Source organism: Stenella coeruleoalba (genome assembly GCF_951394435.1).
Source record: "Stenella coeruleoalba genome assembly, chromosome: 15".
Lineage (NCBI taxonomy): Eukaryota > Metazoa > Chordata > Mammalia > Artiodactyla > Delphinidae > Stenella > Stenella coeruleoalba.
Genome location: NC_137161.1, coordinates 51,024,261 through 51,050,973, shown reverse-complemented (window position 1 = coordinate 51,050,973; position 26,713 = coordinate 51,024,261). Strand labels below are relative to the sequence as shown.

The following is a 26,713-nucleotide window of genomic DNA, read 5'->3' as shown; positions in this document are numbered from 1 at the left end:
CCAGTTTCATTTTGGAGTGGCAATATTTTCTCAAATGTCTCTGAAAATACTAATGAGAATTTTTTATTAACTAGATTAAAAAAAAAACCAGAGCATGCACATGGTAAAACTTTGAATGATACTAAAGGTTAAAAGGTGAAGCATCATTCACCTACCATTGGCCCACAATTCCTTTATCATGACACAATCTCTTTAAGCCACTTTCGTTTGTATGTTAAAAAAAAAAATCTATGACTTATGTTTTTGGCCATGATGGAGTAATGGAGATTGAATTTACCCTCCTACCACAAATAACAAGAAAACTGGACAGGAAAGAAAAGAATCAAGAATCAGACAATGGACAATATGTAGCATAGCATTACGATTCCTGAGAAAAGAGAAACAAACAAGGTGATCACTAAGATTGCCCTGGTTTTCTGTCTGGAGGCACATTTCAGACCATAGAATAGGGAGGGGAAACCCAAGTGGAATGCAGCTACTTGGCTACATTGACAGAGATTAGAGTTTGAAGAGTCTGAAATGGCTAAGAGTTGCAGGGCAGAGTTCCCAAGAGAAGAAGGCTGTGCTGGGAAATCGCCCTAGAAATCTGGACAGAGGACCCCTTTAATGAATACTAAGATATGCCCTGCCTGAGCAAACAGGAGAAGTATGAGCTAAGTGGTGCCCAGAGCCCACATAAGACCAGGAGGCATTTGACCAGCCAGTGTGGACAGTTCCTGGTGATCACCTGAGGCATTCAGAAGAGTCACACCTCAGTAATGGGATTAATTATCTTTAAAGTAAAAGCTGTTCCACACCTTCCCCACAAAAAAGCTTAAAAGTCTTGATAGACTTTTTGATGAAACTGAACTTTAACTTTCTAGCAGAACAAAACCCATTCTTTAAAGGAAAACAACCACTTGATCCACGAAAGTTGAGACTTGATCCAGTTCTCAAATTGTATGATCAAGACTTCATTTTGTAGATAAGTTCATTTGTACCCTTTTTTTGGATTCCACATATAAGTGATATCATATATTTGTCTTTCTCTGTCTGATTTACTTCACTCAGTATGATGGTGGGGGGAGGGGTAAACTGGGAGATTGGGATTGACATATACACACTACTATATATAAAATAGATAACTAATAAGAACCTGCTGTATAGAACAGGGAAATCTACCCAATACTCTGTAATGGCCTATATGGGAAAAGAATCTAAAAAAGAGTGGATATATGTATATGTATAGCTGATTCATTTTGCTGTACACCTGAAACTAACACAACATTGTAAATCAACTATACTTCAATAAAAATTAAAAAAAAAAAAGACTTTTCTTTCTCTCCCTCTGTATTACTTCTTTGATGTCCTAAGATGGTTGCTAGCAGTTCCTGGGACTAAGACTTCCCAGTTCAAGTTCTGAATTGAATAACAAGGGCCCTGTCTCTTAACCTTTCTTCTACATTTTGTCAATTCATCTCTCTCTGTGTTGTACTGTGTTGTGAAAATTTCCTTCAGATCTATCTTCCAATTCACCAGTTTTACATTCAGCTGAGTTTTATATTCTGATCATTTTATTTTTCACTTCTGGAAGTTCTGTTTGGTTCTTTTTTTCCCCTCACACCTGCTAGGTGACTCTTTTTTTTTTTTTTTTGCGGTACGCGGGCCTCTCACTGTTGTGGCCTCTCCCATTATGGAGCACAGGCTCCGGACGCTCAGGCTCAGTGGCCATGGCTCACAGGCCCAGCTGCTCCACGGCATGTGGGATCTTCCCAGACCGGGTCACGAACCTGCATCCCCTGCATTGGCAGGCGGACTCTCAACCACTGCGCCACCAGGGAAGCCCCTAGGTGACTCTTTATAGTGAAATGCTATCTATAAATATTTTCAGGTTGTCTTTTATTTCTTTAAATCTAGTAAACATAGTGATTTTATAATGTGAGGCTAATAATTCCATTATCTGAAATATTTCTGGGTCTGTTTTTGCCATCTATTGTTCATACTGATCTTCATCCTTGCTGTCTTGTTTCCTGGTGTGTGCTCATTGACCGTGATACATTTGTGGCCACCCTTCTTTGAGATACAGAATCACAGCGTGTTCCTCCAGAGGTTTACATTTGCATCTGGCAGTCGACATCTCACTCCATAGTTTGAGGGGTTTTCTTTGGACAACCAGGTGATGTGAATTTGAGCTACAAATCCCTGGGACGGGTGCACCTGCTGCTGTGCTCAGTTCGGAGGCAACTCTCCTCAGAGCCCCTCAGGGGTGGGAATGAGGTGTGTTTTCTTCTGGCTCAACCTTACACTAAGAGTACAGGCATTTGGGATCCCAGCTCTATGGGGAGATGGTCTCCTGTGAGACGTCCCTCCTGAATGAGCCTTGACTTTTTCTTCTTTCCCTCTGTGCCTTACAAGGCTTGAAACTACATCTCAGTTCCCCCTCATATGATGCAGTTTTCATAAGAAGCAGTTTGAGGACTCCACTGACCTCTCTGGGTTCTTTCCTTCTTAAGAAAAATATCTAAGAATATGGAAATATTTTAACAATACAGTAAATAAAAAGTAGGTTACAAAGAGTTCATACAAAATGATCCTATTTTTGTTAGAAAAAGGGCAGGAAGGGTGTATGTGAGGTTTTAAACAGCACTTGTATCTGGGTGATAGAATTATGAGTAAATTTTCCTTTTATCCTATATATGGTTTTTTTTGTTGTTGTTGTTCTTTTGTTTCCTTAGCCTTATTTAGGTTTCTTTTTAAACACACACATATACATACACACATATTTGGTTAAATTGCACAAAATAGCATACATACAGGAAGGCATATGAAACACAAATGTTCAGTTTAATGAACAATTATAAAATTAAAATCTAAGTAATTACCCCTTGGATCAAGAAATAAAATATTTTTACCCAATGCTGTTTGTCTTGATGGTTCCTTACTGTCTATTTAGTTCTTTAATACTTTTAAGAACATGTTTAAATATTTATCCAGCATCTGTTTTTCAGAAAGAGGGTTGGTCCAAATAACCTAGTCTGCCGTATTACCAGAAGCAGAACAGCAATAATCTTTTTCCCAGAAATTCCCAGGAAAAAATCTAAGTGTTTCCTTGAGTCTTACTGAGTTATGTGTCTTCCCTGGATGAATCCCTATAGCAAGGGGACTGCCAAGTGCAGACTGGTGTAGACAGAGGTTACATGACTCATCCTGAGCCCAGGGTGGAGTCATCATGGGCTCAGAGTGGGAGAGGGATCAGGCCTCCAGGGAGAAATAGGCTGTGCATATATCAAAAGGGTCGATAGATGCTGTGAAGAAAAAAACCCAGAAGTCTATCACAGTTTGGAAGGGATCGTCAAACTATTGTTTGTCCTTACTTCTAGGGTGGAGGATTTGCTTAGGGGAGTGGCATGAAGAGGGGAGTTTAACTTTTATTATCTTTTTATACTGTTTGAAATTTTCAGTGCAAGGAGTTCTTGTATTTATTGTAAATTTTAAGATGCTTTAAAAATTTTTTTTAATTCCAGAAAAATACATCCCTAACAGTTAACAAAGAATTCTGGGAAGTGGGATTAGGGATGGGAACTTTAACTTTTTACATTAAACACTGCATTGTGTCATGTATCATTCTGTAATAAGGAGAGAGGGAGGAAAAGAAGGCATTAAACTGTTTGAGGACAAAAAGTGAGCAAGGAAGACTCCAATGGAAATGGCAGGGAGGTAAAAATAGATGAAGATTACAGTATCACAGCATTCAAAGCAGTAGAGAATTCCAAAGAGATGGATGAAAGCATCCCTGTCACAATGAGGACAAAGAAAAGAAGATGGGAAAGAAAGCACTGGATTTGGCAATTAGCAAGGTATCTTTCCCTTCCTGATGTCTGCAAATTCTAGTCCCTTCCAATCACTCTTCCAGAGAATAACCAGATAAACCTTTTTAAAACAAATTACATTGCAGCATAACCTGTCTTCTTAAAACCCCTTCAATGGCTCCTTCTGCATGTAGAAGAAAACCCTAACACTCTAACAAGGCCTGCAAAGCTCTGCATTATGTGGCTCCTACAGACATTTCAAACCTCATCTAACTCTCTCAACTTACTTCAGCTTCCCTTGATGACTTTCAGATCCTCAAACACCTCAGGGCCTGGCTACTCGCTGTGCCCCTGCCTGGATAGCCCCTGACTCCTGAAACACACCACCCTCCTATTTCCTATGGCTTGTTCTTTATCATCATGTTTTATCTAACTTATCACCTCACCACGGAGGAATTCTGGTGTTTTTTTCTTTTAATTTCGTAATCTCATACTTATAAAAGGTAACTGAATTAGAATAATATTTTAGAATACTAGGCAAACATAAAGCACAACTTTCAAAACAGTAGTTCCCACACATTATACCACTGAGGTCCTTTAAAAGAATTGTCTTCATTGAGTGGCACTCAATGCTGAGAGAGGAGAGCTCTTTCTTTCCATGTTCTACCTTATATATTATTAGAATACCTTATAAAAACATATATTACAATTATAGGAACTTTGAAAAGTTACTCCATATTTTGAAAAATTTTATCTACCTAACTGCATTCATTCAATAAATATGTATTGAGTACCTACTGTGTGCCAGGCACAGTGTATGAACAAAACACACATAGTCTTCTGCCTTCACGGAGGTGGAACCTAGCAGGGAAAGGCAGACAGTGCACAGGAAGCAGTGAGTGGCAATGTAATTAAACATTTATCAAAATGCTATGAACATATCCAATGGGATTCTGTGAGAGAGAAAAAGGCAGAGATGGGAAACCTAAAATCTACATTCCTAAGTGCCATTTTAGCTGAAACCTTAATGATAAAAAGGAGCAACCCACAGGAAGAGCTGAGGGCAAAACATTTTGTCAGAAGGGAGGAAAGACTCACAGATTCCGGGAATTGAAAGGTGGCAACACCACCAGTATGGGAGCCCAAGGAAGAGAGGAAGCCAGCAAGACTGAGGAAGGGTCTGGTTGACTGCCAGTGCAACGGAAGTCACTGAAGGGGCTGAATCGGGAGACTGGCCAGATCCCACAGATCTTTTAAAGATCTTTTTGGCTCCACGTAGAGACTGGATGAGAATGGGACAAGAAGACGAGGAAAGAGACCAGTTAAAAGGCTAATTCAGAAACTCTGAATGTTTCCTGTCTTTTATTAGTCAGAGACATATTATGACTGCAAACCAGGATTAATATGAGATAACCAGTGTCACTACAGTAAATTAAAAACAAATACTTAACATTTTAACTAGCCTTGAAGCCTTGTGACATAAATATACAAGTCTCTTGTGCATTGTGTGAAATAGTAACTATACCTTGTGAACTGGTTTCCCCCAACTACCACCTTTGCAGACTCTTCAGAATTCGGAGACCCCAGATTTGGAATCAGTATTGTAAGAACTCACAGGAAAAAACTTCAAACTATACTTTATAAAAATGTCCTCTCTATCCTTCCCGCATCTTTATGTCTAACCTTCAAACTCAATGCCAAAGGTTTTTTCCACACTTTCAGTAATACTCTTCAAAGTTTCACTTTTGGAAGGGATATATAAACTAGTTGAAATCTATTTTTCAGAGGATATTGAATGAAGAATTCTGGCAGTGAAGTGATATCAATTGCACAGTAGTTGACAGGAGGTCTATTTCCTGGCAAACTACCAAAATGAAGACACATTACAATTGCAGAAAATAGTAATGGCATCAAGATTTCAAGGACTGTTACCAGAGTCTTTGGTTTCTAAAATAAAAACAAAAGCCGTATGTTAATCCAAAATAGAACACAAGCATTAAATGGCTACGTGGCAAATGTTCTTCCATTAAGAATGTTTTCAATCAACTTTACTTCACTAAAATATATATTATATATATAAATAAAAGAATGCGTTCATTTCTTCCAGCCTCCCTGTACAACACATGACAAAGAAAAAAACAATGAGAATTAGCTAGAAATATCTCCTTTTATTTTTTCTATAACAATGGCTAGAAATCAGTAACAATGATGCTACCTTCAATAATTAGGGCTAACAGAACTACTGTGAAAACATGGCTCATTTGCAGAAAAGGGCCCCTTTACAAGTAAAGTTCTTAATTTTTTCTTTACTCCATTATTAGAAACGAATTTAACTAAATCTTTCAGTTCCTCCCAAGGAGACTCACATTTTCCCTACAGATAACTATACCTACCTTTAAAATGAAATTCTTCCAGAGAAGAAGTTTTAAGTTCCTGAACATCGTCATTTTTCTAGCTGAAGAGGAGGGATCACCACTAGTTGGGAAACAAATGGGGCAAATATTATGCGTAACATAAAAATGTTGAATTACTCTTTCATCCTTGAAAAGCTTTCTTCTCTTAGGCTTTCAGAACATCGTTCTGGACTACTTTTCCTCCTTCCTTTCTAGCAGTTCCTTCTCTTTTTTGGTGACTCCTCCTCCCTTCCCCACCCTGTAAATATTAATGTGCTCCAGGGCTCCATCTGTGGACTCATCTCTTTTCCAGCGGCACTCACTCTGAAGGTGCTCTCACTCACTATTTTGGGTTTAAATCCATCTACATGATGACTTTTATACTTTTTTTTTTTTGTGGTACGTGGGCCTCTCACTGTTGTGGCCTCTCCCGTTGCGGAGCACAGGCTCTGGACGCGCAGGCTCAGCGGCCACGGCTCACGGGCCCAGCCGCTCCGCGGCATGTGGGATCTTCCCGGACCAGGGCACGAACCCGTGTCCCCTGCATCGGCAGGCGAACTCTCAACCACTGCACCACCAGGGAAGCCCTACATGATGACTTTTAAATTTATATTTCCAGCCTTGACCTTGCCTCTAACTCTAGACCCAAATGCCCAATTGCCTGCTTGCCATCTCCACTTAACCCGTCAAAACGGGGCTACTCATATTTCTTCTAAAACAGATCATCCTACAGTCTTCCTCATCTCAATGAATGTCAGTTCCACTCTTTGAGTTACACAGGGTTACTGACTGTACTTAAAAAATATACCCAGAATTCAATCTCTTTTCACCACCCCTTCTCTTATCACCCTGGTCCAACACCACCTCATCTCTTGCCTGGATTTCTGCAAGAGCCTCCTCAGTGGTATCAATGTGTCTGCTCCTGCCACCCTGTGATCCATTCTCCCTGCAGTAGCAAGAGTGATCCTGTTCAAGTCGGGTCACACCCACTCCTTTGCTCAAAACTCTCTAATGGCTTGCATTTCGCTCCAAGAAAGAGCCTAGCCTTTATGATGAGCTACAAAGCTCTAGGGGATACACCCCGTTACCTCGCTCATCTCTTCTCACTTCATTTCCTGGTCTACTTTCCCTCCTTCTCCCGCTCCTGTATCACAGACCTAGAACAGAGAAACCACAGTTCTGCCTCAAACCTTTGCATTTGCTATTTCCTCTGCCCAGCACACACTTCCCTCATGTGTTGACATAGCTAGCTCTCCTACTTCTTTCAGATCTTTATTTAAAAGTCACTTTCTCAATGAGGCCTTTCCTGATCATCCTATATAAAATTTCAAAACCACTAAACATTTTGTATCAATCTTCCCTGTTATTTTTGCTTCTTAGCACTTTTAAACTATTTAACGTGGTATTTATTTAACATATTTATCGATTTAATATGATTTCCCTACTAGAATTCACATGTTCCATGAAGGCAGGGAATTTTTTTGTCTTTTTTTTTTTTCTTCACCATTGAATCCACAGACACAAGAGTAGGGCCAGTATGTGGTAGTCATTCAGCAATACTGAATGAATAAATTAATTAATTAAAGGGTAGGCAATTTTTGTAGGCATGTGGTTGGAACAGACGTGATTGTGAGGAAAGAAAAACACTTTGGATAGCACCAAGTTACTTCCCTTTTCAGTCTTTGTTTCCCAAGTGTAACATATGCTTTAATTTTTAGATACTACCACAATGAGCTTTTCTTTTTCAGAAAAACATTTTTCCATTGAGGAAATATGCATACTTTTCCTCCAGTTAAAGTATCTCTGACATTGTACATTAGAAATTAAAGAAACTGGGACTTCCCTGGAAGTCCAGTGGTTATGAATCCATGCTCCCAATGCAGGGGGCACAGGTTCGATCTCTGGTTGTGGAACTAAGATCTCGCATGCCGCACCACGTGGCCAAAAAAAAAAAAAGAAAGAAATTAAAGAAACAGCATTATGAATAGTACATGAAATATCACTGAATTGTACAATTTAAAATGGCTAATTATGTGTTATGTGAATTTCCCCTCGATGAACAAAAGTAGTGAATGTAGTGATACACTTGTTTAGTCAGCTATTGCTGCCATAAACGTATATGGCAAACACCACACCAGAACTCAGTGGCCTACAACAACAGGCATTTATTTCCTGCTTATGGGTCTGCTGGAAAGTTGTGGCTGTACTGGCCTCCTGGGATTGGCTGGACTTATCTTCAGGCCTGTCATGGGCTCAATTGTTTCTCCCCCACCAAATTCACATGTTGAAGTCCTAACCCTCAGTACCTCAGAATGTGACTGCATTTGGAGTTAGGGCCTTTAAAGAGGTGATTCAGTTTAAATGAGGTTGTTAGGGTGGGCCCTAATCCAATCTGACTGGTGTTCTTAGAAGAGGAGGAAATCTGGATGCACAAAGAGGAGCCAGGGATGCATGGGCACAGAGGAAAGACCATGTGAGGACACAGCAAGAAGACAGCCACCTGCAAGTCGAAGAGAAAAGTCTCAGAAGAGCGCAAACCTGCTGACACCTAGATCTTGGACTTCTAGGCTCCAAAACTGTGAGAAAATAAATTTCTGTTCTTTAAGTCACCTTATCTGTGGTATTGTGTTATAGCAGCCCTAGCAAACTAATACAGATTTGCTCTATGTGTCTCCTCAGACCAGCTTCCAGCTGGAGCATGTTGTTCTAATAGCAAGAGGCCAAGCCAAACCACACAGATATGCTGAAAGCTTCTGCTCATACAACACTTGCTAAGCATTCCACTGGCCAGAGCAAACCCCACAGCCAAGCCCGGTATTAGCACAACAGGGAAAGAAACTCTGACTACTCTAGTGGGGGGCACTGCAGCATCACATGGTAAAGGGCACAGATATAAAATTTCATACAAGGAAAGAGTGAAGAACCAGGAACAATATCCACCTACCAAAACATTCAGGGCTTCCCTGGTGGCGTAGTGGTTGAGAGTCTGCCTGCCGATGCAGGGGACACAGGTTCGTGCCCCGGTCCGGGAAGATCCCACATGCCGTGGAGAGGCTAGGCCCGTGAGCCATGGCTGCTGAGCCTGTGCGTTTGGAGCCTGTGCTCCGCAATGGGAGAGGCCACAACAGTGAGAGGCCCGCGTACCGCAAAAAAAAAAAAAAAAAAAAGAATCCCAAAACATTCAGCATTTAATTCTTTAAAAGTCGGCGTTAGAATTTGCCAACCCTAACCCTCACCATGTAGATGAGGAAGTATTTTGGCTCATTACTGGTGCAACACAAATAAAAAGTAACAGCCAGGGACAATGAGAATACACAGTTTTCTCCAACCACATTTACAGTTCAATGGACAGGAAAAAAATAAGAGCAGGTAGAGGTTTTCATATCTTTTTAAAGTTTGTGATAATACAGGTAGACTGTTTCTTTTAAAAGAACGTTTATTGGGCTTCCCTGGTGGCGCAGTGGCTAAGAATCCACCTGTCAATTCAGGGGACACAGGTTCGAGCCCTGGTCCAGGAAGATCCCACATGCCACGGAGCAACTAAGCCTGTGCGCCATAACTACTGAGCCTGTGCTCTAGAGCCCATGTGCCACAACTACTGAAGCCCGCACACCTAGAGCCCATGCTCCGCAACAAACAGAAGTCACCGCAATGAGAAGCCCGCACACTGCCACGAAGAGTAGTCCTCGCTCGCTGCAACTAGATGCAACTAGAGAAAGCCTGCACGCAGCAACGAAGACCCATCACAGCCATAAATAAATTAATTTTTTTTAAAAAGTTTATTTAGATGCTTGTAATGTACAATAACTGGCAATTATGCATTAAAGCAATTATGTTTTGAAGGCACTGTGTCTGAGCAAAATGATATCATAAAAAGATCAGTAATGGAGCTCATTTTCATGGAACCCAGCAGTGGAAAATAAGCCTAGTAAAGGAAAATAATATATACAAAGGAAAACATTATAGCACAAGTAAAGTGAGAATCAAAAGAGATGCACTTAAGGATAAGCAAACTTAAGGACAAATGAAAAAGAATAAAAGTCTAGCAAGACCTCACAGGTATAAGGTCACTTGATTTATAACAAAGCTGACACTGCAGAACACAGGGAAACAGTCTTCAACAAATGGCTCAGAGTCAATTGGCTGTCCACATGGAAAACAATGTATATTGACTCCTGCCTCCACCGCACACAGAACAGCACTTCAGGGGAAATAGAGATCGAAATGTGAAAGGTAAAACAATGAAGTTTTTAAGGAAAAAAAAATAGAACATATTCATGACCTTGAAGTAGGTAAACCTACTTCATTGGGTTAGCTGCAAACCACTAAATATAAAGAAAAAACGCTAAATGGAATTATATCAAAATTAAGTATCTTTGTTCCATGAAAGACATCTACAACATCTATAATACATACATCTGACAAACAACTGGTATACAGAATATTTAAAGAGCTCCTATAAGTCACTAAGAAAAAGACAGACATCCCAGTAGAAAAATAGGCAAGAGATTTGAACAGATGACTTCCAAAATAGAATACCAAATGGCTAATAAACATGAAAAAGTGTTCAACCTATCTGGTCATCAGGGAAATGCATTTTAAAACCAAGAGCTGACACTGAGATGGAGATATCTGCACAGGAAGTTTACTGGAGAGCACTCTCAAAATCAGTGCTTTGGAGAGTAAAGGAAGCAGGCCTGGGCAGAGAGAAGCCAGGCTGCAATGCAGTCAGAATAAAGGCCTCAGTCATTTCTGCAGGATCACAACATCACAACCAAACACAAACTATGATGAATTATCAGCCTCAAGCTCAATTATGAGGACAGGATTCAAACAGGCCCCAGATAAGTAGGAAGGGGATTCAGGAAAGTCCATTTATGCTATATTTGGGAAAACAGATGACTGAGATAGAAAAAGAAAAAATGGGCTTAAAATAAGCAACACAGCAACTATTCAGAATTTCTACAAGAACATATTACTACCCTTTGATCCACCAATCCCACTTCTAGGAATCTACTCTACAGACATACTTGCACAAGTATGAAATGACATATGTACAAGGTTATTCATTGCAGCAGTGTTCATAACAGCAAAGAATTGTAAACAGCCCAGTATTCATCAATAGGGGATTAGTTATAAAAACTATTATTTATCTAACAATGAAGTAATGTGCAATCTTTAAAAAAAAGGAAGAGCTCTATGTACTAGCAGAAATCTGGGATCTGCAAGATATATGTGAGAAAATATATTTTCTTATTTATAATAAATGTGAGAAAATATATGAGAAAAAGAATAGAGACAAAAAAATAGAAATAAGATTATAGATAGAAAAGATTAAAAGATATGCAAGATGCAGATAATTAATATTCCTGAAATAGAGAATGCTGTGTTGGTCTTCTTGGGCTGCCATAACAAATATCATAGACTCGATGGCTTAAACAACAGAAATTTATTTTCTTACAGTTCTGGGGGCTAGAAGACTGAGATCAGGGTGCCAGCATAGTCAGGTCCCAGTGAGAGCTTACTTCTTGGCTTACAGATGGCCACCTTCTCACCGTGTCCACCCATGATGGAGAAAGACTTCCCTCTCTTTTCCTCTTCTTATAGGACCAGTCCTATCAGATTAGGGCCCTACTCTTATGGCCTCATTTAACCTCAATTACCTAAAAACTCTATCTCCAGATGAGTCCCATTGGGAGTTCGGGCTTCAACATATGAATTTTAGGGGAATACAATTCAATCCATAGCAAATGGCATAATTAGAACAGAAATATATATATATATATTTAAATACGTGTGTATTAGGAGAAAATGTGTCAAATGAAGAAATAGCTAAATCAGAAAAAAAAAAGTGTTTTAAAGATCCTCATGTTCCAATAAAAACCTAAATAGAACTGTAAAAATAGAGACCATCCTGGTGAATCACTGAACTTCAAGGATAAAGAAAGACTCCTACAAGCATCCAGGCAAAAAAAAAAAACCCAAAATACCAACTCAAATCACTGACCAGAAGGGAGAAAATCAGTCCACCCTCTCTCAGTCCTCTCCCCAGAGACTGTCAGCAGACAGTACAGGAATATCCTCAGAGGATGGAGGCAAAAGAGTACAATTCTGGGGCTTCCCTGGTGGCGCAGTGGTTGGGAGTCCGCCTGCCGATGCAGGGGACGCGGGTTCGTGCCCCGGTCCAGGAGGATCCCACATGCCGCGGAGCGGCTGGGCCCGTGAGCCATGGCCGCTGAGCCTGTGCATCCGGAGCCTGTGCTCCGCAATGGGAAAGGCCACAGCAGTGAGAGGCCCGCGTACCGCAAAAAATATAAATAAATAAAAATTAAAAGAGTACAATTCTAAGATGTTATAATCAACTAAGTTAACAGGCAGACATTTTCAAGCTCGCAAACATCGATGGACCCATAAACACCCTTGAAAAAAATTAGGATGAAATGCAATCAGTGCTCAAATGATTCCAAATAACTCAGAAATGGGGCAGCTTTCACAAGAAAGTACTTGTAGTGGGCACTGAATTTAATGCGCATCTCAAACTTGAAGTGTCCACAAAGGTACTCTTGATTTTATCCTCTCTGCCTTTTCTACTATCCACCTCAGTAAATGGTAAGTCTATACCAGTTGCTTAAGCCAAAAATTTAGGTTTTAACCTTAATCTCTTTCCCTCACCTCTCATATCAAATCCATCAGTAAGTCCTGATGGTTCTGTCTCTGAAAGATATCTCAATGTCATCCACTTCTTTTCTTGTTTCAGTTACAAGTATCAGAAGTCCAATTCAACCTAGCTTAAGCACCCACCCTCCCCCCGAAAAGGATTCATTACTCACATTACATTACTTTCCAGTCCAAAGTGGAATAAACTACAGAACACAGCTGAATCCAAGTATTCAAATAATGTAATCAAAGTTTGTCTCTCTCTCTCTTCATTCTACTTTCCTTTGTGTATCTTCTTGTCAGGCAGTCTCTAAATACATGGTGGGGTGGGGGGCGGAGATGGCCCCCAGGAGCTCTAGGCTTATATCAAAATCCCAGAGAGAAGAGTGTCTCCTTCCTGGTAGTTCCTAGGAGGACGCTTATTGGGTTAGCTTGGGTCCCAGCAGAGTGGCAGGTGGAAGGAGGGTATGGAAAATGGGGGAGAAGAGGTCAGCACCTCCTGAACTATATGGAATAGTTACCCCACACACACATACACACACCAAAGAAGGTTTCTATTACCAGCAGAAATGGGGTGTGTGTGCACAAAGCACACCTCCTTTGCTCTCCACAAAACAGAAATCCTTCCTACATACAAAATTTCCAAACTTCTCAGCCTAATATAATAAACCAACTATGTGCAACATAAAACACACTTGCTCCCTCTTCAAAAGATCTGCTAGGTTTTGTGCAGTTTCTGTATCCCAGATCAAGGCTAGGCTGTCTGGGCAATGCGCATTTCTCTGGTCCTGGTCTACATGTGACTCCCTGGGCTATGGTAGTTTGGGCTAAAAGATGAGAATATGACCACCCAAGTCATCCAACATACACTGAAAGAGGGAAAACTGGTTGTATTTGCCATACTTCATGGCCTTTCGTAAGTAGGGAATAGGAGGCAATTTCCCTTCTGAGCAGCTGCAGAACCTTAGTAGCCCACTTCTTACTGGTGTGATTTTTGAGAAACACCTAGAGACTAACTTAGGGGTTGAACAATCACAGAATTTTGCTTATTAAACATTCCCCCCATGCCCCAGAAATAAAACTCCAGTAAAATATCAGTCAGTTGCCAGTCAATTTACATTATGTTGGCTCCTTAAGCTAGGAACTAAAACCAGATACTCTGTCCAACCACAGGACTTGAGTTTGGATGGCAGCCATGGAGTTCTGTCTCTTTCCACAGATAAGGTCTCTCAGGTTCTCAGTTTACTACTTCTAGAAGACTTGACCCCTGACTCCAAAAGGACTGAGATATTGATGTGGTTCACTGAAATTAGTTTAGTGGAGTTCTTGTTGAAAATACTTTCTAAATGAAAATTCATCATTGCTGGTGTAATTCTGACTTAAAGTGGGCATTCAAATCATCTCTGGGGTCAAAACGTCCACCATATGAAAAAGGGGTCAATATAAGTGGGTCAGAAAAGTTCATACACATCCATGGACTATTCATGAAGACAGAGTTGTGTCAACCATAAAGAAAATGTCAGATTCTAAAAAGTTGAATAATGCTGACCATATTCCTAGACCAAAATGCACTGAAAGTAAATATTAATAAAATAAAAGCACTAAGCACAGGAAAAACAAACAAAAAAACAAAAAAAAACCACTGCAAACCTTTGAAAATTAAAAACTCTCTCCTAAACCACAAAACACTACATAGACCAGGAAAATGAGACTCTATAGGCCATAGACTGGCAGAAAACATTTACATAAGACATATGTCATAAGGATTGTTATCCAAAATATAAAAAGAACTCATATAACTCAATAGTAAGAAAATGAACAATCAGATTTAAAAAATGAAAAAAAATTTAATGAGCAAAAGACCTGAACTAAGGAAATGACAAATAAGTACATAAAAAGAGGCTCAACATCATTCATCATAGTGAATTGCAAATTAAAACAACAATGAGATACCACTACACACCTATTAGAAGGGCCAAAATCCAAAATACTGACAATATCAAATGCTGGCTAGGACATGGAACAACAGGAAGTCTCATTCATTAATGGTAGGAATACAAGATGGAACAGCCACTTTGGAAGACAGTTTTGCAGTTTCCTACAAAAGTACACATATTCTTACCATACAATTCAGCAAATGTGCTCCTTGGCATTTACCCAAATGAGATGAAAAACTATGTCCATACAAAAATCGGCACACAGATGTTTATAGCAATTTTACTCACAATTGCCCAAACTTGGAAACAACCAAGATGTTCTTCAGTAGGTGAATGGAAAACAACCTGTGGTACACATAGACAATGAAATATTATTCAGTGCTAAAAAGAAATGAACTATCAACCATGAAAGACATGGAGAAAACTTAAATGCATATTACTAAGTGAGAGAAGCCAATCTGAAAAGCCTACACACTGTAAGATTTCAATGATATGACATTCTGGAAAAGGCAAAACTATGGAGACAGTGAAAGGATCAGTGGTTGCCTGTAAGATTTCAATGATATGACATTCTGGAAAAGGCAAAACTATGGAGACAGTGAAAGGATCAGTGGTTGCCTGGGGTTGTTGGGGAGGGAGGGATGAATTGGTGACCCACAGATGATTTTTAGGGCAGTGAAATTATTGTGTTTGATACTATAATGGTGGATACATGTCATTATACATTTGTCAAGACCCATAGAATGTACAACACCAAGAGTGAACCCTACTGTAAACTATGGACTTTGGGGAATAATGATGTTTATAATGGAAGAGGCTGTGTCTGTAAGGGGACAAGGAGTATATGGAAAATCTCTGTATCTTTCTCTAAATCTTGCTGTGAACCTAAAACTGCTCTAAAAAATAAACTCTATTTAAAAAACTACACCGATGCAAAATTGTATCAACAGGAAAATTCATAATCCTAAACCCCTTCACTATTAAATTAGAAAATTTTAAAAGTCATACAAATTAAATTAAAAATCAATTAATTGGGAATGTGTGTAATTTTTTATTACACGGACCATACAGTTCCTTAAACTGATTCAAGGAACTAGGTCTGTGCAGTTACACAGCTGCAAGAGCTTCTTATAGGTCATTAACATCTTTATCACCCACTGTTAGGGATACTAAGGATGTGTATGATGCTTTAGCTTAATGAAAGTGTTGTTGATGAGAGGAAAGAAAGGCAGTCCTTCTTAAACAAAATATAGATGTAATCAAATGTTCCGTTTATGTAGTTATAACTTGAAAGGTATTTTTAAAATATGATAGTTGAGATTCTGGCAAGAAGAGGATCACTGTTATAGTATGTATGACTATCTCTAGTCTATAACAACCCTTTCCAATTGAAAGAATTGTTTATGTAATGTGTTTTCTTAATTCTAAATTTCTTAGAAACACAAGATATTGTTTCATAGCAGAGAGTTTAAATTTAAAAAGAGAAAAGAAGGATTGACAGTTGGGAAATAAAACCCCTAAAATAAATAATCCACTAGCACACCAAGTCAACACAAAAAGGGAGCCAACACACTGACATATTAATTAAGAATAAAAAAGGGAGTTAAGATTTATCCTTCTAAACTATTCCAAAAAGCTGCAAAGGAAGGAATGCTTCCAAACTCATTCTATGAGGCCAGCATCACCCTGATAACAAAACCAGACAAAAATATCACACAAAAAAAGTAAATTACAGGCCAATATCACTGGTGAACATAGATGCAAAAATTCTCAACAAAATATTAGCAAACCAAATTCAACAACACATTAAAAGGATCATACACCATGATCAGGTGGGATATATCCCAAGGATGCAAAGGTGGCTCAATATCCACATATCAATCCATATGATACACCACATTAACATACTGAAGAATAAAAACCATATGATTTCTCAATAGATGCAAAAAAAAGCTTTTAACAAAACTTAACATCAATTTATGATAAAAACTCTCCACAAAGTGGGTATAGAGGGACCATTCCACAACCTAATAGGGCCATATATGATAAGCCCACAGCTAACATAATACTCAACAGTGAAAAGCTGAAAGCATTTCCTCTAAGATCAGGAATAAGACAAGGATGTCCACTCTTGCCACTTTCATTCAACGTAGTATTGAAAGTCCTAGCCATAGCAATCAGACAAGAAAAAGAAATGAAAGGAATCCAAATTGGAAAGGAAGACGAAATAGGCAAACTACCTGAAAAAGAATTCAGAGTAATGATAGTAAAGATGATCCAAAATCTCGGAAACAGAATGGAGAAAATACAAGAATCATTTAACAAGGATCTAGAAGAACTAAAGAGCAAACAAACAGTGATGAACAACACAATTACTGAAATTAAAAATACTCTAGAAGGAATCAATAGCAGAATAACTGAGGCAGAAGAACGGATAAGTGAGCTGGAAGATAAAACAGTGGGAATAACTGCCAGGGAGTAGAATAAAGAAAAAAGAATGAAAAGAATTGAGGACAGTCTCAGAGACCTCTGGGACAACATTAAACACAACACCATTTTTTTTTTTTTTTTTTTTGCGGTATGCAGGCCTCTCACCGTTGTGGCCTCTCCCATTGCAGAGCACAGGCTCCAGACGTGCAAGCTCAGTGGCCATGGCTCACGGGCCCAGCCACTCCACAGCATGTTGGATCCTCCCGGACCAGGCACAAACCCACGTTCCCCGCCACTGCATCGGCAGGCAGACTCTCAACCACTGCGCCACCAGGGAAGCCCAACATCATTTGAATTATAGGAGTCCCAGAAGAAGAAGGGAAAAAGAAAGGGTCTGAGAAAATATTTGAAGAGATTATAGTTGAAAACTTCCCTAACATGGGAAAGGAAATAGTTAATCAAGTCCAGGAAGCACAGAGAGTACCATACAGGATAAACCCAAAGAGAAACACGCCGAGACACATATTAATCAAACTATCAAAAATTAAATACAAAGAAAAAATATTAAAAGCAGCAAGGGAAAAGCAACAAATAACATACAAGGGAATCTCCATAAGGTTAACAGCTGATCTTCAACAGAAACTCTGCAAGCCAGAAGGGAGTGGCAGGACATATTTAAAGTGATGAAAGGGAAAAACCTACAACCAAGATTACTCTATGGAGCAAGGATCTCATTCAGATTCAATGGAGAAATTAAAACCTTTACAGATAAGCAAAAGTTAAGAGAATTCAGCACCACCAAACCAGCTTTACAACAAATGCTAAAGGAACTTCTCTAGGCAGGAAACACAAGAGAAGGAAAAGACCTACAATAACAAGCCCAAAACAATTAAGAAAATGGGAATAGGAACATACATATCGATAACTACCTTAAATGTAAATGGATTAAATGCTCCCACCAAAAGACACAGACTGGCTGAATGGATACAAAAACAAGACCCATACATATGCTGTCTACAAGAGACCCACTTCAGACCTAGGGACACATACAGACTGAAAGTGAGGGGGTGGAAAAAGATATTCCATGCAAATGGAAATCAAAAGAAAGCTGGAGTAGCAATTCTCATACCAGACAAAATAGACTTTAAAATAAAGACTATTACAAGAGACAAAGAAGGACACTACATAATGATCAAGGGATCAATTCAAAGAAGATATAACAATTGTAACTATTTATGCGCCCAACATAGGAGCATCTCAATACATAAGGCAAATGCTAACAGCCATAAAAGGGGAAATCGATAGTAACACAATAATAGTAGGGGACTTTAACATCCCACTTTCACCAATGGACAGATCATCCAAAATGAAAATAAATAAGGAAACACAACCTTTAAATGACACATTAAACAAGATGGACTTAATTGATATTTATAGGGCATTCCATCCAAAAACAACAGAATACACATTCTTCTCAAGTACTCATGGAACATTCTCCAGGATAGAGTGTATCTTGGGTCATAAATCAAGCCTTGGTAAATTTAAGAAAATTGAAATCGTATCAAGTATCTTTTCTGACCACAATGCTATGAGACTAGATATGAATTACAGGAAAAAAACTGTAAAAAATACAAACACATGGAGGCTAAACAATACACTAGTAGATAACCAAGAGATCACTGAAGAAATCAAAGAGGAAATCAAAAAATACCTAGAAACAAATCACAATGAAAACACGACGACCCAAAACCTATGGGATGCAGCAAAAGCAGTTCTAAGAGGGAAGTTTATAGCAATACAATCCTACCTCAAGAAACAAGAAACATCTCAAATAAACAACCTAACCTTACACCTAAAGCAATTAGAGAAAGAAGAACAAAAAAATCCCCAAAGTTAGCAGAAGGAAAGAAATCATAAAGATCAGATCAGAAATCAATGAAAAGAAATGAAGGAAACAATAGCAAAGATCAATAAAACTAAAAGCTGGTTCTTTGAGAAGATAAACAAAATTGATAAACCATTAGCCAGACTCATCAAGAAAAAAAGGGAGAAGACTCAAATCAACAGAATTAGAAATGAAAAAGGAAACGTCACAAGTGACACTGCAGAAATACAAAGGATCATGAGAGATTACTACAAGCAACTATATGCCAATAAAATGGACAATCTGGAAGAAATGGACAAATTCTTAGAAAAGCACAACCTTCCGAGACTGAACCAGGAAGCAATAGAAAATATAAACAGACCAATCACAAGCACTGAAACTGTGATTAAAACTCTTCCAACAGGGCTTCCCTGGTGGCGCAGTGGTTGAGTCCCCCTGCTGATGCAGGGGACACGGGTTCGTGCCCCGGTCCGGGAAGATCCCACATGCCGCGGAGCAACTAGGCCTGTGAGCCATGGCCACTGGGCCTGTGCATCCGGAGCCTGTGCTCCGCAACGGGAGAGGCCACAACAGTGAGAGGCCCGCGTACCACCAAAAAAAAAAAAAAAAAAAAAAAATCTTCCAACAAACAAAAGCCCAGGACCAGATGGCTTCACAGGCGAATTCTATCAAACATTTAGAGAAGAGCTAACACCTATCCTTCTCAAACTCTTCCAAAATATAGCAGAGGGAGGAACACTCCCAAACTCATTCTAAAAGGCCACCATCACCCTGATACTAAAACCAGATGAAGATGTCACAAAAAAAGAAAACTACAGCCCAATATCTCTGATAAACATAGATGCAAAAATCCTCAACAAAATACTAGCAAACAGAATCCAACAGCACATTAAAAGGATCATACACCATGATCAAGTGGGGTTTATTCCAGGAATGCAAGGATTCTTCAATATACACAAATTAATCAATGTGATACACCATATTAACAAATTGAAGGATAAAAACCATATGATCATCTCAATACATGCAGAAAAAGCTTTTGACAAAATTCAACTCCCATTTATGATAAAAAACTCTCCAGAAAGTGGGCATAGAGGGAACCTACCTCAACATAATAAAGGCCATATATGACAAACCCACAGCCAACATCGTTCTTAATGGTGAAAAACTGAAACAATTTCCACTAAGATCAGGAACAAGACAAGGTTGCCCACTCTCACCACTCTTATTCAACATAGTTTTGGAAGTTTTAGCCACAGAAATCAGAGAAGAAAAAGAAGTAAAAGGAGTCCAAATCAGGAAAGAAGTAAAACTGTCACTGTTTGCAGATGACATGACATTATACATAGAGAATCCTAAAGATGCTACCAGAAAACTACTAGAGCTAATCAATGAATTTGGTAGAGTAGCAGGATACAAAATTAATGCATAGAAATCTCTTGCATTCCTATACACTAATGATGAAAAATCTGAAAGAGAAATTAAGGAAACACTCCCATTTACCACTGCAACAAAAAGAATAAAAATACCTAGGAATAAACCTACCCAAGGAGACAAAAGACCTGTATGCAGAAAACTATAAGACACTGATGAAAGAAATTAAAGATGATATAAACAGATGGAGAAATATACCATGGATTTATATGTTTTGATACATCGAATACTCACAACAATCCTATGAAGTGGGTACTATATAATCCCCATTTTACACAAGGAAACCAAGGCACAGAAAGTTAAGACATTAAGATCTGGGATTCAATTTGAGGCTGTGTGGCCAGAGTCCATAACCAGTTTTAACCACTGCAATATAATGCCTCTTAATCACTGAATGAAGGAGTATGTGTACAGCCCTTAGTTTAGAAGGCATCCCCCAATTATAACATAGTCCTATGGAAGCAACTGGAAAAGCCCCATTCTAAAATTCTGCATTGGGGACTTCCCTGGTGGTGCAGTGGGTAAGACTCTGTGCTCCCAATGCAGGAGGCCCGGGTTCGATCCCTGGTAGGGGAACTAGATCCCACACGCATGAAACAACTCAGAGTTTGCATGCTGCAACTAAGGAGGCCGCCTGCCACAACTAAGACCCAGAGCAACCAAGTAAATTAATTAAATTAAATTAAATAAATTCTGCATTGAATATCAGTAACTAACATACAAAAAAAATACATATATAAGCATATGTAGGTATAGCTAGATAGTATTTGTGCCTCTCAAAAGAAACAGGTGCTAAAATATTGGTTTCATTTTAAAAACGCATATAGTATATATAGGTATATTATTATGTATGTCGGCCAACTATTATAATGACTAAGTTTACTGCCTTTTGTAAAGCCATAACATTTGTTTATGAGTGACACCATCGACTTTAACATTTGCCATCAATCTTTGAGAAATGTCTGAGCCATGTGAATCCCAAGAAGTATACCATGTAATTTCTATTCATATATTCATGGTATATAAATGTGAGTAATTCACGTACCAGAGAATATTAAAGAGCTCACAAACCTGAACACCTGGGTTCCGGTCTCATCTCTACTGTGTACTTTGAACAAAATTATGACCATTATGTGGGCCTCCTGATGGAAGGAGAAGACTAGATGGAGCATCTAGGTTTGTTCTGTTTTTTTCGGTAGTGGGCCTTGAGCAGAACATTGGTGGATTTTTCAGTGATTGTTGAAAAGCATCAGAAGAGTCCAGCCCACTGTGGGCAGTTGTTTTTGAACAGGAGTCTAGAGCCTGGAATCTTTGCATGTGACAATCTGCCTTTGCCAGTGACCTTCACACCCTCCCGTTCATGATTATGATAATTGATAATAATTACAATAGCAGGCACCCTAACATGATTAAGAACAAAGATATAGAATTCTTTGCAGTTGTTTTTTTTTCCTTAATAAATTTATTTATTTATTTATTTTTGGCTGTGTTGGGTCTTTGTTGCTGCACACGGGCTTTCTCTAGTTGCGGTGAGCGGGGCCCACTCTGTTACAGTGCGCAGGCTTCTCATTGTGGTGGCTTCTCTTGTTGCAGAGCATGGGCTCTAGGCGCTCAAGCTTCAACAGTTGTGGCACGTGGGCTCAGTAGTTGTGCCTCCCAGGCTCTAGAGCACAGGCTCAGTAGTTGTGGCACACGGGCTTAGTTGCTCTGCACCATGTGGGATCTTCCTGGACCAGGGCTCGAACCCGTGTCCCCCGCATTGGCAGGCGGATTCTTAACCATTGCGCCACCAGGGAAGTCCCCAGATGTCTGTCTTGATCTGCATGGTCATTCTTTTTCCTGTGCCCCTACCCTCACTTTCCATATAAGGGAAATTCTGAGTCAGCCAGTTCTGTTTCTGTATTTGGTTATGCAAAACTGGGATCAGGTTTAGAAGGGGTTTGAAAAAAAATTGCAAGGTGTAACCAATGTAAGTTAGAAATGGAAAGGATGGGTTCCTGAAATTAAAAAAGATTAAGAGAAGCAGGGTGAAGAGAAGGACGAGTCAGCCAGGTTCACAGAGTTTTTCCCAGCACTTTTGTTGGGAGGGAAGGGGTGCAGTCTGTGAGGAATAATGGGGAGAGACGGTTTTTAAGATGTTTGTCACATACTAATAATCCACTCTTCTACCTATCCAGTAATTGCCTTCAATTTTTTTTTCTGAATCCTCATTACAGAGACCAGACTATATAAGTCTCTAGTTATATTTCCATTATACTACCATTTATTTGGCATTTATGTGCCAGGTATTGCGATAAGCACTTATTTTTTTTCTCATTTCACTTTGAAATACTAATTACCTTTGAGTTTGGTATTATTTTAATTTCAGGGATAGGAAATTGAGGTTCAGGAAGTTTAAATGCCATGCCTGCACTAGTTAGGGGATAGGGTCAAGATTTGAAGCCAGGTCTTTGTGACCCTTTCATTCAACAAATATCTATCAAATGCCTCCTCTGTACCAGACATGCTAGGACCCTGGGATGTAGCCATGAACTAGACAAAGTCCCTTTACTCATGGAGCCCATCTTCTGGTGAGAGACAGAAAAAAATAAACAAACAAGTAAATAACACTACTTCAGATAATAAAAGATGTTAAGTAAACAAATGGGGGCACTGAGACACTCTTATCACTAATCCATAAACAGTCTTGGGGGGCAGAGGTCTGCCTCCCGAATTGGGTCATTACTTTACGATTCAGTCAGTCTTGTCCTCATTCCAGAGGCGCGCTTGGAGCGGGGGCGGGGCCTGGCTGGTCAGCAGGCGGCGTCCTGGGACGGCGACCTCAACCAGGAGCCGCCACCTCAACCAGGAGCCGCCAGAGGCTGGGCAGAGGGAAGCAGGGCAGTTGGGCAGCCAGCCGGCAGGTGCACGTCGGGCCGCGGGAGGATCCTCGGAAATGATGGGCCGCTGGCGGCGCTCACGACCTGGGCAGTCGGGAACCGAGGGGCCAGCCCGCGTGGACTGTTAGCCACGCGCCGCCCACGCCTCGAGACCCTCCGCCCCCGGTGATCCCTGTCGGGCCTCGGGACCCTCCCGTCCAAGGTGACCCCCAACCCAGCCTCACAACTCTCCCTGCTTCAGGGGACCCCGACCCGACCCGACCCGTGACCCTCCTGAGGTAACCCTGACCCTGACTCTCGACCCTCCTGCCTGAGGTGACCCCGAGGCCTCCCTGCCCCTCTGAACTGCGCCCCGGGACCGCGGCCACACTCAGGGACGCTGCGCCGTCCTGCCCACCCCAGGGTCGTTTTCTAGAAATTTCCTAGGGAGGTCCACCCCCAGGGCCTCTTCCGCCCAGCAGCGTTCGTGCCAGGCCTGAGGCAGCAAAGCGCCCTCCCTCCGTGAGGTGTACGGCGCCCAACAGAAAGACAGTGCTGGAGGGCAAATGGAGGATGGCCAGGGAAGGCAGAGGTTCGGGCGAAGACTACTTCAGCCGCCTGTAAGTCCCTGCGGACCACGCGATTCTCCTACCGGATCCAGCCCTCGCCCAGACTCCCGCGTGTCGCCCCTCCTGCCGGCCTTGTAGCGGGCGCGCTGAGCCCTATGCACGCGCGATCAGGGGCGGGGCGTCCCGGGGCGGGGCTGGCACCCGCAGGGCGGCACACTGCGCATGCGCGGGCCGGCCGAGGGGCGTCTCCTGCAGGACCCCGAGCGGCCCGGTCCTCTGCCCGTCGCGGGTCTCAGGCGCCCCCTCCCCGCCGTGGCGGCCTAGCAGTTGTCAGCAGCGGTCGCCGCCGCCGCGAGGCCAGAGCAGAGCCGGGAGCCGAGGGAGGGGACCCCGCGAGAGGGCAGCGCCCCGGCCGCTGCCGCCCGGGCGCTAAGGGTCGGTGAGTGTCCCAGAACCCGCCGCTCGCGCGCGCTGGCTCCCAAGGCTCGAGATTCGGGGGCCGCTTCCCCGCCCGGGGCCCCCTCCCCACCGCGGGCTGCCGCCCTCCCCGGCCGGGCACCCGGCCCCTCCCGCGGCCCTGCCCGGCCCCCGCCCTGCCCGCGGTCTCCTCCGGCGGCGCAGCAGGTGCATCTCCCAGCAGTGCAAGGCCGCCCTGACTCAGGCTTCCCCTCGGCGCGAGCCTCTGGGCGTGTCCTCATCCCCTCAGGCATTTCCCCAAAGCCGGCCCCTCCTTGGGGAAACGTTACCTTCCCGGAGCTAGAATCGTTGTGGAATCCTTTGTGCCGAGGCGAGGAGGGTGGACAGACATTTACCACGCTAAGACCCGCTGGCCTTCACCCGGCAGACAGTTTGAGCACTTGCCTGCTAAAGCCAGGCGGCATCACAGGCTGGGGAGCTGAGGCAGGCCCGCCAAGGATGCTACTGGCTCATCTCTCGGTGCAGAGATTCCCAGTGTGGGTGGGAATGCATCCCCGTAACGGAGTCCGCCCTGCTCCCAAACCCGCCTTCTCATGAGCCTCAGAATGGGGGTCCAGTGGTCCACTGTTAGTGGTGGGAGTTGTGTGAGGGACAGAAGGAAAGGGACCTCCTGGTCTAGGCAGAAGGGCCTGCAACAGCCCTGGTGCCCATGGTCAGTCTGTACTTGGTATGAATTTGTGTTTACATAGGTGTTGGCTCCTTCCTGAACTAGACTATAAGCTTCATGAGGGCAGGGACTATCTCCTAAATGAGTGCTTAGGACACATGCCTAGTGCATATTTGTCGCATGCATGAATGCCCCTCCTCACTTCCTTGGACGTTGCCTAATTAAAGCCTGTTACCTGATAGGGTTGTTTCTGTTTGCCCCTTTGCCTCCTGATCTGTGAGCTCCCTGAAGGCACAGATTGTCTCTTGTGGGGCTTGCACTTCTAGCACATAGCCAGCACCTGGCACATGAGAGGCACTGAAGGAACGCTTGCTGAAGAAGTGGATGACACCCTGTAGCAGTGTGGAAATCCAGGCAAGGTGCAAGTGGAAGAGTTATGCTCTTTTCTCCTGAGCAGCTATATCATTTGATTCAGAACATTTTGATGCTGCCTTTTGTAAATGTGAAAAGGTTAAGGATGTTTTCCTTTAGAAAGTTAACATCATTGGAAAAGTAAAAGAAAGGGAAAACAGGTAAAAATGGATGCCATGGGAATCCCCACACCTTTTTAACTTCTCAGAGGTTTGTTTGGTTTTTTTAATTGAACACTTGCTTACTATATTTGACAAACAGGATGACATCTTTCCTTCTTTAAGGTGATCTATCATCATTCTGTTGAAACAGCCTTTTGGAACAAGAGAGGGAGCTAAAGCTGTTGGTTTTTTTTTTTTTTCTGAGTTACTAGCTTTCCACAGTGCATATGCCAGGCAGTCCATGGGAAGCTGTTTTAACTTAGTCTCAACTGGGAAAGCCCAGGTAAGACTCCCTAGTTAACAGTTTCTTTTCCAGCCCTGCTTCCTGAAACAGCAGTAGACTCCTCTGCTATTGAGTCTGTTACGGGGCGGGGAGCATTCTAGAACTCTGGGGAGAATGATGGGCAAGGCTCTGTGCACGATCGGGGACCTTAGGATGGAGCTAAAGAGATGATTTATTCACAAGTAACTGACCTAAGACAGAAGGAGATAAGTGCTACATGAGACATCCAGAAAAGCTGCCTCAAGTATGCAAAGGTGGAGGGATGGCTTTCGACAAGAGCAGAAGGTTTCAACCCTGACTGCATGTTAGAATCACCCGGGAAAGAGTCCCATGCCCAGGCCACAGCCCAGAATCTCCAGGGGTGGGCCTCCAGCATCAGTTTCTGTCTTAAATTATCCCAGAAGATTCCATTGTGAAGCCAAGACAAAGAACCCCTGAACCAGTCAGGGTTGTCGGTGGCGGCTTCACAGAGGAGCCAGACCTGGACTGGGAAATGATAGGAAGGATTTCAGAAAGTAAAGATGGGAATGGTGGGTGATACTCCAAGCCGACAAAACCACAGAAGGCCCACACACTCCCGGGAAAGTGTAAGGTGTGGCAGTCCCTGTCCTGGGAGACTTGGACAGTGCCTGTCGCTCCGACTGGCTGAGTCGTTCGCCACATTTGGAGAGATTTGGAGTCAACGGGCAGATAAGTGTGGTTGCAGGAGCTGAGTAATGAGCTTGCTGCCTTGCTTGTTGCAGAAGATCCATGGTTACCTCTCTCAGGGGATTCTCAATTGCCTCCTTACCTCGTTTCCTACACCTAGAGAGGCAGAAGGCTA

General features: G+C 41.8%; 2 protein-coding genes across 2 annotated transcripts in view; one reads left to right on the top strand and one right to left on the bottom strand.

The window, feature by feature from the left end:
• LOC307198480 (ATP-binding cassette sub-family A member 17-like) overlaps positions 1–17,097 on the bottom strand; it is a gene marked incomplete at its 3' end in the record, with an annotated part of 91,141 nt that extends 74,044 nt beyond the window's left edge. Inside the window, 4 exon segments of the mRNA XM_079945452.1 lie at positions 5,472–5,547; positions 5,550–5,735; positions 6,182–6,263; positions 13,012–17,097. Coding sequence (XP_079801578.1) covers positions 5,472–5,547; positions 5,550–5,735; positions 6,182–6,235 — 316 coding nt within the window. The 5' untranslated portion in view covers positions 6,236–6,263; positions 13,012–17,097.
• Positions 17,098–24,193: 7,096 nt separating this feature from the next.
• The window catches only part of ABCA3 (ATP binding cassette subfamily A member 3), a 45,565-nt gene continuing 43,045 nt past the window's right edge, over positions 24,194–26,713 (top strand). The window contains exon 1 of the mRNA XM_079945691.1: positions 24,194–24,390. The gene's annotated coding sequence lies outside the window, so the exon portion shown is untranslated. The remainder of the gene's footprint in view (positions 24,391–26,713) is intronic.